The sequence below is a fragment of the Lepidochelys olivacea genome (assembly GCF_965140295.1).
Source record: "Lepidochelys olivacea isolate rLepOli2 genome assembly, chromosome: 7".
NCBI classification, from domain to species: domain Eukaryota; kingdom Metazoa; phylum Chordata; order Testudines; family Cheloniidae; genus Lepidochelys; species Lepidochelys olivacea.
In genome coordinates this window covers 58516942-58532798 of record NC_140417.1, presented here as the reverse complement: position 1 = coordinate 58532798, position 15857 = coordinate 58516942, and the positions used below count along the sequence as shown (strand labels likewise).

The 15857-nt window shown below is 45.1% G+C and overlaps 1 protein-coding gene across 1 annotated transcript in view; it reads left to right on the top strand.

Moving 5' to 3' along the window:
- FRMPD2 (FERM and PDZ domain containing 2) overlaps window positions 1-15857 on the top strand; it is a gene marked incomplete at its 5' end in the record, with an annotated part of 94217 nt that overhangs the window by 46838 nt on the left and 31522 nt on the right. The window contains 4 exons of the mRNA XM_084633008.1: window positions 3991-4276; window positions 4565-4723; window positions 5526-5700; window positions 6594-6804. Coding sequence (XP_084489134.1) covers window positions 3991-4276; window positions 4565-4723; window positions 5526-5700; window positions 6594-6804 — 831 coding nt within the window. The remainder of the gene's footprint in view (window positions 1-3990; window positions 4277-4564; window positions 4724-5525; window positions 5701-6593; window positions 6805-15857) is intronic.

Sequence of the window (15857 nt, the reverse complement as noted above, 5' to 3'; positions counted from 1 at the left end):
TATGGAAATAAACTGCATTGTCTAGCCAGGACCTCATGCAGCTTCCATTAAACTCAATGGAAGGACCCCTATTGACCTAACTGAGAATTAAAGTAATTGAGATCTAGTTTAAGGTCCCTGTGTACTACCAGAGTGGTATAAAAGGGCTGCAGAGTAAATGAGAATCAGGCCCATGGTCTTTTCCCAGCCGAAGCTTACCAATATTAAAAGCATAAAGTGTTCATAATTTTTAAAGAAAGGAAAGGCTGTTAAAAGAACAGAGGAAAGAATACCAAGTTCATTCAGGTACCATTCTGCAATGTGAAATTCTCCAGCCCTCTTCCCCATCTCAAAAGAAATGGGAGAGGAGACACCGTGAAATGAGTGCTCTGCTGCGGATGGCAGGGGAGCTCTGGGACTGTAGCGTAGGAGTTAGAGCTCTTCCAGAGGGTCATCTTCTGCAGATTTATGAGATATTTGCTTTAGGACAGAGGTGGGCAAACTTTTGGCCTGAGGTCCACATCAGGTTTCTGAAATTGTATGGAGGGCCGGTTAGGGGAGACTGTGCCACCCCAAACAGCCAGGCGTGGCCTGGCCCCCGCCCCCTATCCACCGCCCCCTGCTTCTAGCCCACTGTCGGCCCCTCCGGGACTCCTGCCCCATCCAACCCCCTGTTCCCTGTCCCCTAACGGCCCCCCAGGGACTCCTACCCCATCCACCCCCCCGCTCCCTGTCCCCTGACCGCCTCTGGACCCCCCGTCCTTGACTGCCTCTCACTGCCCCATCCAACCCCCCTCTCCTTCCTGACTGCCCCCCGGAACCCCTGCTCCCATTTAACCCCCCTGTTCCCCACCCTCTGACTGCCCTGACCCCTATCCACACCCCCACCCCTGACCGCCACCCCGAACTCCCCTGCCCTCTATCCAACCCTCCTGCCCGCTCCCTGCCCCCATACCGCGCTGCCTGGAGCACCGGTGGCTGGCGGTGCTACAGCCACACCACCCAGAGCACCAGGACAGGCAGCCGTGCCGCCGGGCCGGAGCCAGCCACACCACCGCACAGCAAGAGCCCTGCCACCCCGAGCATTGCGCCAGCAGCGCAGTGGGTTGAGGCTATGGGGGAGGGGAAAAAGTGAGAGAGAGGCTGGGGGCTAGCCTCCCAGGCCAGGAGCTCAGGAGCTGGGCAGGAGGTTCCCGCGGGCCGGATATGGCCCGCGGGCTGTAGTTTGCCCACCTCTGCTTTAGGAGGTGCTTGTGCCTATTCTCACATACAGCCAGTTGAGATCCTGGTGTGGCTGTCCAGAATCCCTTAACAGCAGCGACCACACCAGAAATTCAGGGATTCCAGTACCCTTGCCCAGGGTCAATTCAGAGGGTGGCTACAACACCACACTATCTTTAGCTCACCCATTCCTCAAAAAGCTCTTGTGCATTTATGCACTCGAGCATTTTTAGTGTGAAAACTCAAGCCAATCGGCATTTATTGTGTTGGAAGTTTTCCTGGCGGAAAATAGTTTGATCAAAAATGGAAGATTTTGTAGGAAAATGGCAATTCAAATGATGATTTTTTATTTTTTCCTGTGAAAAATGTCTAATAGAAATTTGAGTTTGGTATCAACTTAAAAAGTCAGTTTGTTTCAGCTTCTGGGTTTAAATAAACCTAAACACAATTGACACTTTATGTCAAAATGTCCATTCAAAAAGGCGATTTTCATTTCATTTCAACTTCAGATAGTCTTTTGTTTAAAAAAGCCACGTGGCTTTTAGCTTATGTAGTAGAGGCTCATGCATTAAGCTTCAGATACCCCAGGTTCGATTCTGCCCGCCAATGAGCAGGGTTTGTGGGTATTACATCTACACTTCAAACTGGGTGTAAATTCCAACTTGAGGAGACGTACCTGTGCTAGCTCTGATCAAGCTGCCATGCTAGAAACAGAAGTGGAGCCACAGTGGCATGAGTTGCCCCAAGTACACTTCCATCTGAAACCCTAGATACATATTATGGGCAGCTGGCCCCTCACGCTGCTACCCTCTATTTTTAGCATGCTAGCTCACTGGGAGCTAAAGTGGGTATGTATCCTTGAGCTGGGAATTATACTTTCCAGCTCCAGTGTAGACATGCCCAGAATTACCAAGGAAACTGCAGCTGTAGTGCTCATTATACACAGGCTATGCAGAATCCAGTCCATAGATTTAGGTAGAATTCCTGATTTATGCTGTTGTAAGAGAGACCAGGGTCAGGATCTCAGTGTTTTCCCTGCCCGGAGAGATGGGCTAGAAGCAGCCCTTGCTTGCAGTGGTATGAGCCATTACTTGGCTGATTGCCAAGAGCATTTGTAGGTCTGCCAAGTACGTTCCAGACCTAGTGCTTCACTATCATGTAACACAGCCTCTGCCATATGCTTAATGGTTGAGATCTCTGTTAAACTTGTGACCTCCTCCTTCTCCCCAGGCCTGTGTGCTGCCCTTCTTAAATATTTCATTAAATTATCGAGGTGCTCTTCCAGCACATCATAAATATCTGTCACCCTATCGAAGCACCTGCAGTGACACGTTTCATTCCCCCCGCGTGGCGGTGTTATCTGAGATGGCCGGCTCCTCTCCCTTTCAACTCTCTATAGCAACGAGCTAATAAAGCACTATCGCTCTCTTCATTGAGCTGCATACACACCCCGCTCCTCCAAACTCTTCCTCGTTCACATCAGCCACTCTTACTCTTACCAGGAAACCCACCGGAGCCAACAGGAATGGGTCTTCATTCCACAGGGGCATTCCACATAACAGCTGTCGGTACCATCTGATGGCTCAGTGGGACTGATCACATGAGCTAAGAAGGGTTCTCTGTGTTTTTCAGTTTTCTGGCCAACCACAGATGGCAGCTGGAACAAAACTTAGCTCTTAGGCCCTCGGGCTTAAAATAGGAAAGGATAGAGTAACTTACACTCCTTTTAATTGCATTTATTCACTTGCTTTTGAATGCCAGGCAACAGTGCAATCTGTAATCAAAGAGATGGGGAGAATGTAAAAAGATATTATTATTAATAAAATGTCTATCCTCTGTGAAACAGGGTTCTTTGTAAATGACACATATCAAAGACCATTTTGAGATTGTTTTAAATGTTGTTTGCGTATTTTTTTACATCAAAAAAGCACAATGGGGTCAAAAGCGGGCTTGTAGTGGAAAGTTATTTACCACCTTAACTATAGAGAGATGACTGCCTCATCATAATGTACTTGTTGGTCCCATGAACCATGGTTGCCATGCTCGGAATTGTATGTGTTAGGCATTGCCTTTCAAATAAGGAGAAGGTGGAGATGAAAACTGACAAGACATTGCAATACAAATTCTTACTATGTGTTGGACAAGTTACTTGCTCATTCTTTTTCTCTTAATGGCAGATGAATGAATTTATAACGCTAGCAGGGTAACTGAAAATGTGGCCTCAGGGACAGAGTACTGGACTGCAACTCAGGGGAGCTAGGTGCTGTTCCCAGTTCTGCCAGTGGCCTGCTGGGTGACCTTGGGCAAGTCATGTCACTTCCCTGTGCCTCAGTTTTCCCATATTTAAAATAGGGATAATGAAACTGCTCTCCTTGGTGAAGCACTTGCATATCGAGGGAGGAAAAGTGCTAGATAAGAGCTAAGTTTTATTATTGACTCTTTCTTCCCAATTTAATAAAAAAACCCCTAGAACTAGTCACAAAATGAGGAAAATTTGGGGGTAAATGCTTTGTGAAAAATGTGTCTGTGTTTTACAGACAGATTTTGAACCCTGAAATGATTTGGGTAAGTGTACAAAATGCAGTACTTGTTCTCATGACTGATTACTTGTATTGCGTAGCCGTATACTTCCCAGAGGCCATGGAGAGCAGTTTAGTATCATAAGTGTTTAGATAAGACAAAAGGGAGATGATTTACCTACAGCAGAGGTTTCAGTGTCCTTCTGGTGAAGTTTCTGGGAGGCAAGTCCCTCCTGCCCTGCAATCAAACGGGTTTTTCTTTCTTTCCCAGCCCTGCCTTTGAGAGGAGTGATGATAACCTCGCCAGCACCTATTGCGTCCCTGACAGTCTCTCCCCCACTCCTATCGATGAGGAATATCTCACACTGAGCTCCACGTCTCTGACCTCGCTCTCATGTGGCGGGAGCTCGGACATGGCCTCCACCACTATCGCCACCCCGCAGCCACGTGGCCCTTTCTCGGCCCCCTTGCCTGCTAGAGAACTGGGCAATAGTGACAATGAGTGGGAGGACATGGAGGAACTAGAGGGAGAGGAGAAGGAAGAGGAATATATCAGGGTAAGTGATAACTATTGTAATAGCCCCATCCTAGACTGTGACCCTTATTTTTATTACAGCCCAAAAATACAGGGTCTGATCTGGCCAGGTCCCAAACACTGAATCGGTGTATTCCTTGGTGCATTAAAGACCTGCAGCCAGGTTCCCACATGCTGTGAATTGGCATAGCTACAACTGATGCTGATTTATCCCAGCTGAAGATCTGTCCCCTAATTTGTATCTAAAACATGAAGGAAGAAGGCAATAGAAAGGAAGGTGTTAAAACACGTTGTGTGCTGCATTTGACAGGAAACGGAGGTGCTTGTCACTGTGACAAGGTCGGAGAACAATTGTTATGGATTCACAGTGGTTCCTAACAAACTGGACAACTGCCTGTATGTGGAGGAAATCCTGTCTGAGCCTGCCCTGTCTGATGGAAGGCTGAAGAGAGGGGACAGACTCATTATGGTACAGAAATCCTTTGAATTAAAAAGGAGGAACAGACATTAGTAGACCAGTGTCCTCTTGCTTTGTAGCAGGAGTAAGACACCAGAAATGTTAATTCATTCACTATATTAAATGTAACAAGCTGCATTAACAGAATAGTTTGCTTCCTTTGATGTATAAACAAAGCCTAGTTTTTCAAAGGTTTTTCCTCAGCTTGTTGGGTTAAGCCTCGTCTTCCTTGTTGTTGCTAGAGAACTCCTTCAATGAGTAGAGAAGTGGAGCAGGAGGTTTTTCGGTCCTCAAACTGATGGGTATTGGGAATGTTTGAATCTTTAATAAAGGCAGCTTTCCCTGCAAGTGTATGTCAGATGTTTGAGTTAAATACGTTAACAAAAAACAAAGAAAAAAAATAACCCCAAAGAGTTTTAGACAGTCTGATTAGATTCTCCCTCCCCTCTGAATTTCTGGGGTTTCCATACCTAGTTTCTTGATGTCATCCTGCTAGTTCTCCCATCTTCCATAAAGGCCTCCAACAAAAATAAGATAGACAAGAGCTGATATTTCTAATATATATAAAAAGAGAGGAAGACATTAAAAATGTCTTTCACGCCTTCTTTGTACATCATGAAGAAACACACCAGGGCAAAATACATGGAAAGTCTATTTGAAAAGAGAATTTTATAACAGTGAATGCTATAACAAGTCAATCAGACCAGAGTGGAAACTGCCTGAAGCCCATATACCGAGCTTTGTAAAAGGAAGAAACGTGTGGTCAGTTAATAAAAGACCTGGGACATGGTTGTAGCTTCTCTCTGTTTCTTAGGTGAACGGAGTTGATGTCACAGCATTCTCCTTTGATGAAACCCTGGCGTTGCTGCACAGCTCTCCTCCCGATCTGAGCCTGGTAGTTGGCCGGGTTAACGAGGACCCCTATGCCTCTGTTAGACCAGATGAGATTCCTGAAATCACCCTCACAAAAGGCGACAATGGACAACTGGGTATGTGGTGTGGAGACTGAAATTTGTCCCTTCCTTAGGCCAGGACGATGCTAGTGGTAAGCTGCATGAGAACTGGCACAGTCCTAGATTTGTGCAGTGGTGGGTTAGCTTGCCAGTTTCCCAATGCCATTCTTCAAGCTGGCCCAGGTCTGTAGATCTTTGTTGATCACGCAGGGAGCTGAACGCTGCTGTTCCTGAAGTCAGGGCAAAACATCCATTGTGGCAGTAAGATCTGGCTTTAGATATATTTTCTGGGGCATCTCTGTAATATCAGATTTTGGGATGTCAGGGGCTTAGGCCAGATGCCTAGATGTTGGCGTCTACCATCAGCTGAGATACATGAAGCAACATTAGACCAAAAAAACACAAGTGTGTGTTTGAGAAGAAGGGTGGTCTGGCGGTTAGGGTGCTAGGCTGGGTCTTTGGTTTAATTCTCTGCTCTGCCACAGATTTCCTGTGTGACTGTGGGTGAGTCACTTCATCTCTCTGTGCCTCAATTTCCTCGTCTGTGCAGTGGGGATAATAGTCCTGCTTCACAAAAGTGTGGAGGTTAAATCAATTCAAGAATGGTGCTGATATAATGAGAGCTGTATAAATACCTGGGCTAGTCTGATTTCACTGACTATCCAATAACAACTCCAGTAGTTGGGTGCAGGTAGGCTCTTCATTGTTTTGTTCTTACCTTTCTCTCAGTAACATGTCCCTGTGCTTCACTGTCCCAGCCCATACTCTAACATCTAGTCCAGCTGGTGCAGGTTATTATCCAGTGCTTTGTCCAGCCTAATGTCAGTGGAGCTGAGTCTCCTGTGGGAGACTGTTCCACTGTCCTAGTCTCACGCTAAGGAACGTTCAGAAACCACTGTGACATGATAGAGTTATCTGTATCCTTCCAGGCTTGAAGTTAACAGGAGGAGCCGGGAGCAAATTGCAGGGTATCTATGTGCTTGAGATCGTGCCAGGCTCTCCTGCCAGTATAGAAGGCAGTCTGCAGCCACAGGATCAGATTGTCTACATCTGCGGGCTATGGACAGAGGGCCTCAGCCTGGACGATGCAGTGCGAGTGTGTGAGGCTGCTAGCCACAATGTCTGCATCAGGGCAACAAGGTAAATCTGACTCTGTGATGCTTTAATGAGGTGCTTTAACTTCCGCAGGTTAGTGCAGGGTGAAGTGCCCCATCTCCCTCTCTTCTCTCTTCCTCCTAGTCTGTTGCTGCTCCTCTCTCCCCTTTTCTGCTGCTCTGTGAACAGTGCAGCTCCTCGGTGGCTGGTGGGATTATGACATCAGAGGTAATTAGTTGATTTAGTGGGCAGTCATGGTGGAACACAGATAGACATGGCTTTTGGACATTGGATCAGATTCTGGCCCCTGCTTTAGCCCTTTAGGGCTGGCATGGGACCCAGAATCCCCTGGAATGGGGAAATCCTCAGTTTGCTAAAAGATGGCATAGCTGGCTTTGTGCCACCCACTCCCAATCCTGATAGCATACGGGGCATGATGGAGCAATTGCTAGCTGGTGGAATGACCCTCTAGGAGGATGTTGCAAGTCAGTAGAATTTAGAGTAACCCTGAGACTGTTCTAAATTATGCGTGGGGCTGAGCCAGCCTTTACTGGAACGGAAGTCCCGGGAGTGCAGAGATATGTTAAAGCAGAACGCGGGTGCTGCTGGTCTAACTCATTGTGCTGAACTCAGTTAATCTTTATTCTTTCATGCTGCGTTATCTAAAGCACTTTAGAGAAATGAATTAGGGCTGTATAACTCACCTTAAAACACCCCTTTATGACTGACTTTCTACAAAGCATTTGGTGGTTCCTGTATGCAAGATGATGTATACAATTAAATTATATTTTAAATCATAGGCACGCAAATATTCAGTTCACACTGGGTGAAATTCCCTCCAATGGTTTTGCCAAGACGTGCATTTTACCCACAAAGAACTGCACGTAGTCAATGAAAAACTTCCTGTTGCTAAGATCTAGCTTTCAGGCCTGCTCAAACACCAGCTTGAAGGAAAAAGTATGACAGCAAGTTGAAGTCTAGAGATAAATTCATTCTGCACCATTTGATTGTAGATCTAGATCTGAACTGTACCCAAGAGTTCGGAAGGAACTAAAATATTCAATTGCAGAACTAACTGTGGTGTGTAAACTATTGCTTCAATCAGTCTCTGTACTAGATGATTGGAGGATAGCTGACATGATGCTGATTTTTTTAAAAGGCTCCAAAGTTGATCCTGGCAATTACAGGCCAGTACTGCTAACTTCAGTACCAGGCAAATTGGTTGAATCTATAGCAAAGAACACGATGATCAGACACATAGCTGGTATTTTGGGAAGAGTCAACATGGCTTTTGTAAAAGGAAATCACCAATCTACTACAATTCTTTGAGGATGTAAACAAGCATGTGGACAAGGGTGATCCAGTGGATTTAGTGTACTTGGACTTTCAGAAACCCTTTGACAAGCTCCCTCACCAAAGGCTCTTTAGCAAAGTGAACTGTCATGGGATAAGAGGGAAGTTCCCCTCATGGATCGGTAACTGGTTAAAAGATAGGAAACAAAGGATAGGAATAAGTGGTCAGTTTTCAGAATGGAGAGATGTAAATAGTGGTGTCTCCCAGGGGTCTGTACTGCGACCAGTCCTATTTCAACATATTCATAAATGATCTGGAAAAAGGGGAAAACAGTGAGGTGGCAAAGTTTGCAGATACAAAATTACTCAAGAGAGTTTTGTTCAAAGCAGTCTGTGAAGAGTTACAGAGTCACCCAATCACTAAACTGGGTGACTGGGCAACAAAATGGCAGATGAAATTTGATGTTGATAAATGCAAAGTAATGCACATTGGAAAATATAATCCCAACTAAACATACAAAATAATGGGGTCTAAATTAGCTGTTACCACTCAAAAAATCGATCTTGGAGTCATTATGGACAGTTCTCTGAAAACATCTGCTCAGTGTGCATCAGCAGTCAAAAAAGCTAACAGAATGATAGGAACCATTAGTAAAGGGATAGATAATAAGACAGAAAATATCATAATGCCACTATATAAATCCATGGTATGCCGACACCTGGAATGTTGTGTGCAATTCTGGTCGCCCCATCTCAAAAAAGATATATTAGAATTGGAAAAGGTATAGAGAAGGGCAACAAAAATTATTAGGGGATGGAACGGCTGCCATACAAGGAGAGATTAAAAAGACTGGGACTGTTCAGTTTAGAAAAGAGATGCCTAAGGGGGGGCATAATGCAAGTCTATCAAATCATGAATCGTGTGGAGAAAGTGAATAGAGAAGTGTTATTTACCCCTTCACAAAGTACCATGGGTTACCCAATGAAATTAATAGGCTGCAGGTTTAAAACAAATAAGGAAGTACTTCACACAATACAACTTGTTGCCTGGGGATGTTGTGAAGGCCAGAATTATAACTGGGTTCAAAAAGGAAGTAGAGAAGTTCATGGAGGATAGGTCCATCAATGGCTATTAGCCAAGATGGTCAGAGATACAACCCCATGCTTTGGGTGTCCCTAAGCCTCTAACTGCCAGAAGCTGGGACTGGATGACAGGGGATGGATCACTTGAGGGTTGCCCTATTTTGTTCTTTCCCTCTGGGGCATCCAGTGCCAGCCACTGTTGGAGAACAGGATGTTGGGCTAGATGGATCATTGGTCTGATGCAGTATGACTGTGTTGTGTTCTTATGTGCAAATTTGTCATGTGTACCCATCAGAGATACAAAGCTGCATACTTTGGATCCAAAGCTAAACTCTCCCAAAGTCTGTCAGTTTTAGGAACTTTCAAGGTGTGAACATCTTCTGTGAGAAATCCTATAAAATAAGGCTCTTTGCAAGATCTCCACATTAAATCTTGTGAGATTTCTCTTCCTTGAGAAATCCCTTTGCAATGAAGGCTCCAAAGCATGTGATCTGTTGGAACAGGGGTAAAAAGGTGGGCCACACTGATTTCACATGAGCATGGCCCGTGAAATGATTGTGTCTGCAGTTGGCATGCAGGCATTTACACATACAGATTTACTACCGTGTTGGTGTGAGTGGGAGAGGTCAGTCTTGCTCTTAGTAGCAAGTCATATTGCTGTGTTGGCATCTGTTATGTTCATGACATACACACAGAGAAGTTAGAGTGTTTTGGTTTTTTGCTTTCTGGAAGTAAGAAATGTAACACTACTTTATATTTTAGAATCCAGCACCCTAACACACAACAACCAAAACCAGAGTGAAACAAAGCAGGCTGCTCCCTGAGGCAGGCAGGCACAACTCAATCCACCTTACTCTAGGCTGGCTTTTTGCAGACTTCCCAAAGAGAATCCAGATCACACAACTTCCCTCAGAGCCCCTAACCTGCAAGCAGGACCCTTACAATGTAAAGTAACAGCATGTAATTTTAACACAGTTTTTCCAACACATGGCAGCATCTGAAAAAGAGAATCTTGTAATCTCAATCTGCAAAGCTTCATCTCAGTCCTTTGCCATTACAGACCACATTCATGGCTGGAATCATAGAGGGTGAATTGAGAGGAAGGAGTTGGTTACAAAATGTAGGACCTGACTTGGGCTGCTCAAATGTGCCTCGGGTCAGTCTTTCAGAACATGGAGGGTCTGCACAATGTAGGCCTTAGCTCAGGCTCCTGAGGGAGGGGGAATCTCCAATTTAGATGTCATTGTTTTTCAAGTAATTTCACGGAGCTAGTTATTACTAGAGGGCCAAGTTCTGAAGACAGTGGGGTTGCAGGAGGATATAAGGGAGGGTTTGATTCTAAATTACTTTAAATATTAAAATAATTGCTGGTGAATCATTTACTGAGGAAAACATTTCTAGTCCAGGTGGCAGAATTCATTCTAGACTATGATTAGTGCAGAGAGACCCTCATTTTCAGAGTCCTTCCTCCAAGGGGTTAAGAAATATTATGACTGGTGGAAGCACCTCACTCACCCCAGCCTGTTGCCCCATATTTGATTAATAAGTACCAATGTGAACTCTCAGGTTGTAGGTGGATCATCCCAGGTGACTTGAGTTCAAATTCCTCCCAGCCACCTGGCTGGCCATCCAATTATTCCTTGGTTGTAACCTTCAGGCCAATTATCTTAGTACAAACTTCTCCTTAGTACTTTAAATGTACTTTGGGAAATGTAGCAAGCTGCATGAAACTTAGAGGGAGGAGCACAGCTTGCAGGAGGGAAAGATCTGGAGGAGGTATAGGGACTGGGGCATCGGCGGTCAGGCCTAATGGTTAGAATCAGGAGCCTGGAACCAGATCCAGGTGCCAAGTCAGGGGTCAAAGCCAGAGTCAGTGTAGGGCATAGGAACAGGGACCTAGATCAAGGCAGGAAAGCAGGAACTGGGAACTGTCGGGGTCTGGGATAAGGAGGACAGGAACAGGCAGGAAGGCAAGTAGGCAGGGTCCGTAGTAGCAGCCAGCCAAGGAGCCCTCTAGTTGCTCAGACAACTTCCTTTGCCTCTTTCTGGTTTAAGTAGAGCTTTCCAGCCAATCAGTGAAGCTGGACAACTCCCCCAATCAGGAGCTTCATGCAAGCTACAGCCTCACTGGCCCCCTTCTCCAGTTGTTCAGGTGAGCTGATGGATGGCAGCTGTGGTCTGAGCACTTCCTGTGGGCCTGGATTCGAGGCCCATGATTGCTTACAGGAGGCACCAGGAAGCCAAACTGTGTGCACATGGCTGGCATGCCTGCTGCCATTGCAGCACCTCTGTAAATAGTTCTCATAATAAAGAGCCAGTTTAGTATTAGAAACATGGAGTCCTTGCTTATTATTACCCAGCAGGCAGCGCATGAAACAGGAAACACCCATACCACCTAACATAGATGGCTGTGATGTGAGGAAGGTAGTGGTGAAGGTAACAAGGAGACATGGACAAACCAGTCTTCTCCTAGGTGGAGCAGATAGCCATCACTTCATTTTCAGCCCGCACCCATTGCCAAGCCATTGTTTTCTAATGCAACTTAAAAGGTGTAGATGAGAATGTCAGCTTGTCCTGTGGAGCAGTGCTGTCATTACACTGAATGCATGGCAGAACAATTTGTTGGCAAATATTTATAGTAGCTATGGATCCAACCAGCAAAGTTTCATCTGGATTTGGATCGAAGTTTTCCCAGTGTTCCAGTTAAGATCTGTCTGACAGATCTGGCCCCAGTCATCAAGTTCAGACTCAGACCCAAACTCCCCAAATGACTGGGAATGTTTGTTGTTTCAGTTTGGGTCTGTTTCTTATCAGGAGAAGTGGTAATTTTTTCTGATCCAGTAGCTGATTAACTGTAATTTGTAGTTAATGTTTCACTCCTGGGTTACCCATCTATTAGGAGGCAGTAACTTAGTTATCTCTCAGCAAAAGATTACTACAGAGATTGGTATGGGAGAGATTATGCCTGGCGGGGGGGGGGGGGGGGGGGAAAGTGGGTTAGGAGCTGGATGGGTTATTCCAGTGATACTCAGACTGAGGCTCGGGAGCCGCAAGTGGCTCTTTAATATGTCTTTTGCGGCTCTTTGCAGCACATGATATTAAAACATGGTGTGATTTCCTTGTTAACTAATCAGGATGCTTTTTCTATATCACTTGTTTCCTTGCTCATGAAGAGCTGTTGAATTTATAGTAGTATAGTAAAAGAACCAATAAATTCACATGACTGTGGCTCTTTTGGATAATGTTGATTGCTAATCTGGCTCCGGAACCACTGAGGTTTGAGTATCACTGGCCTGTTTCCATCTGTTCAATCAACAGAATAAAATGATGGTGTGTAGGATGCACCCTCTTCCTTGGTGTTGCTCTTAGCATCATTGTTGGACTCTGAAGCATCTTACAGATGCAGCAATGGGACCGAGAGGAATTTCTCCTCTGCTCCTGCTCTTAGCAGGTGCAAACCAAACTCAGGGATCCCAACCATCTATAATTACTGCCTTCTTTTCTTAAAGGTGAAGTGAAATGCTTAAAAACAAAGAAAATAGTACAAGATCTCAAATAGAAACCAATTCTGTAGAGACTCAACAATTGGGATCAGGGTCTAACTATCCTCAGAGTCGTGGGTTGTTCAGGCAGTAATTAAAAAGCATTTACTCCTTTGTATACTTGCCAAGACCTGACTTTACAGCTCTGTGGTTTCCCAGGCTGCAGCTGGCCTAGGGAAGTAACAAGGGCATGGCGAGAAGGGAAGCTGCCCTCGGGTGCAAAGCTGCAAGGGCAGAAAAATGGGGTGCTGGGGGGGGAGCATGTGGGGTCATGTGCCCTCCCAGATTTCTGCCTTTTATTTAGCACTGAAGTTTTCAAACTGCACATGCGCCTCTAGCGTCTCTCATCAGGTCTTGAGTCTTTTTGAATTTATTTTGGTCCCTGATTCAATGAAGTGTGTCTGCATAGGCTATAGCATGATACCCCAAAACGGCTCCTACAGATCTCAGCAGGGCCTGCCCACAACATTTTGGCACCTGAGGCGGGGAGCTCAAGTGATGCCCCCATGCCCCCTCGCTTGGGCCAAAACTTTGAAAGGTCTCAATTCTGCCTTCTTCCTGTTCTACTCCTCTCATGGTACTGCTCTGCTACCTACCCCAATAAAGGAGAGCTAACAACTTAAAATGCCTTGTTCAAAAATTTTAAGAAACACTTAACTTTCAAACACCTAAACAGCAAATGTAACTTTTCTTGTCTGCATAGGAAACACTGGCATTTTTACCTGTTTGAATAATCAAAGTGTTTTCTGTGCCTTCTTGGTTGCAAAGATTTGAACTGCTTCCTGAAGGTCCACAGTCTGGGTCAGCTCATGCTCTATTGAGATGGTTGCAAGGCCGACCAGCCTCTCCTGCATCATTGTGGAGCATAGATGTGTCTTTATTAACTTCAGCTTGGAGAAGCTGCGTTCTCCACTGGCAACTGTTACAGGCAGTGTTAGAAGTATGCACAGAGCAACAAAAGCATTTGGAAAGAGGGTGGTCATCTTATTTGTGCACATATATTCCAGAATAGCCTTTGGAGTTGATCCTGCTGAAATGTATCTTGAAAGGGCTTTCAGTTCATCACCTAAATCACTTGCATCAATATTGTGCATGTCAGCATGTGTCAACACTGTCTCTAGTGCCCTGCATTGCTGATGTAGGTCTTCTTCAGGTATAGTGAGGAGTTTTGGAATATTATACAACATCCCAAATATACTGCTGTGTTCCTTGAGCTCCAAGAAACATTCTTCAACTGACTGTATTGCACAATCTAGCACTGGTTAAAGAATTCAACTTTGAATTTTGTTGTTTGGGGTCTCTTATGAGATCATCCCATGCCTTGTAATCAAAATGTCTTCTTCTTTGGTGACTCTTGTATTCTTGAATGGGTGGGAAAATAGCTTCAGTGTGAAGTTCCTCTGCCAACTTCTGTGCACTCTTCAGAACGTTTTGGAATCCCTCATCTGACCGGTAAGACTGTAGGTATGACTTTGATTTGTCCAGTTGTTCCATTGCTCCAGCTATATCAAGGTCAACACCTTGGTGTCTTTTGCGTACAACATTTATTTCAAACAGTATGTCATGCCACAACACTAAGCCACACAGAAATTTGAAGTTATGCATGTTTCTGGTGATTCCATTTTCCTCCACCACTGTTCTCCCACAAACAGTTCGTGTCATAGCATTATCCTCCATAATGGCAACTATGGCATCAACTATCTTCTCAATTTGGTGTTTGATAGGCTTTATCGCCATCACTCGACTTTCCCATCATGTGACACTCAGTGGTTTCAGTGTCAGCTATCACAATTCATGTATCTTCCAGTTTTTTAAGAAGCACATTTGTCATACCAGCTCCTGTAGTATCATCAATGACAATAAATTCTCGAAAATGCTCTTTGACAGTCACCATTGCAGGGACATTTTCACTAGGTTCTGTTGTTGTTACAAAACACACCATTAAAGTCATTTGTTCCATATGGCCGATGTCAGGAGTGCAGTCCAGAATAACAGAGTAATATCTTGCTGACTTCAGATCTGCCACAATCTTCTGTTTGACTTTTGTTGCCAGTAACTGTATGATCTCATTTTGAATTGTTTTTCCAAGGTAGTGGGGTGTGTACATTTCTTGGGTGGTGACTCTTCTTAGATGCTCCTGGAGTACAGCATCCAACTCAGCCATCAGCTCCATAATTTTCAGGAAGTTTCCATTGTTTGGCACATACAGCTGATCTGAAGTGCCATGCAGTGCTAGGTTTTGGGTAGCAAGCATTCTCACAGTGGCAACGAGCCTTTTCAGAACATTTTGCCAGTAAAGAGACTCTGATGCAATCTTCTCTTGATGCTGATCATCTATGGTGGCCTTTAACCTTAGTCTCATCTCAAGCTCTTTCCACCTATGGAATGCTCTCTGGTGATTTGCTGCCTTCTCATGGCATGCCAGATTTCTAGCCAGATTTTTCCAATCCTTTGTTCCTGTAGAACCCAGGGTGGCTGGAACATTAGACTGGAAGAGTTTGCAACAAAAACAGTATGCAGCATTCTGGGGTTTTGAGTACATAAGCCACGGCCTCTCCACTTTGTCACCATTGGGGATTTCACACCAGTAATGTGTTGGATGGAAACTTCTATTTTCATTGTCTTTGGGGAACATGACGTTTTTCACTTGCTGTGGCCCATGCAGTACAAGGAAGTCCCTCAGGCTACTGCTCAAGTGGGTCCATGGTCCTGGATCATCTAGACGTAAGGAACTAAACTCAGCAGCAGCTGTTTCTTGCGCCTCCACCACACTCTTCTCTGATCTACACTTTTCTTCAGGAATGTGCATGGTTACATCCATTTGACATGGAGATATGGATGCTGCAGTAGCTGCCAGGTCACCTGCACTCTAACTAATTGGAAGATCAGGCATCTCCTCACCAGGGCCAGAAGGCTCACCATGAACATTTGTGTCTATGTATCTCAGGAGAGCTCCTTCCTGCTTAGATAGAAAAGCTTCCTTTGCTTTCTTCCTTTTTCTGACTGCTGCCCCAGAGGGGTGTTTTTTTCTTTCACTCATGACTGCTGTTCTGTGCCAGCTATAGGGGCTCTCAACACTCAGTTGAAGGGAACAAATAAGCAGCCTGGTAGCAGGGCCTGAGTGAGGGAAGATATCAGCGTCTTAAGGTCCTAACTGGCTCCTACTACTGCAGTTGACTG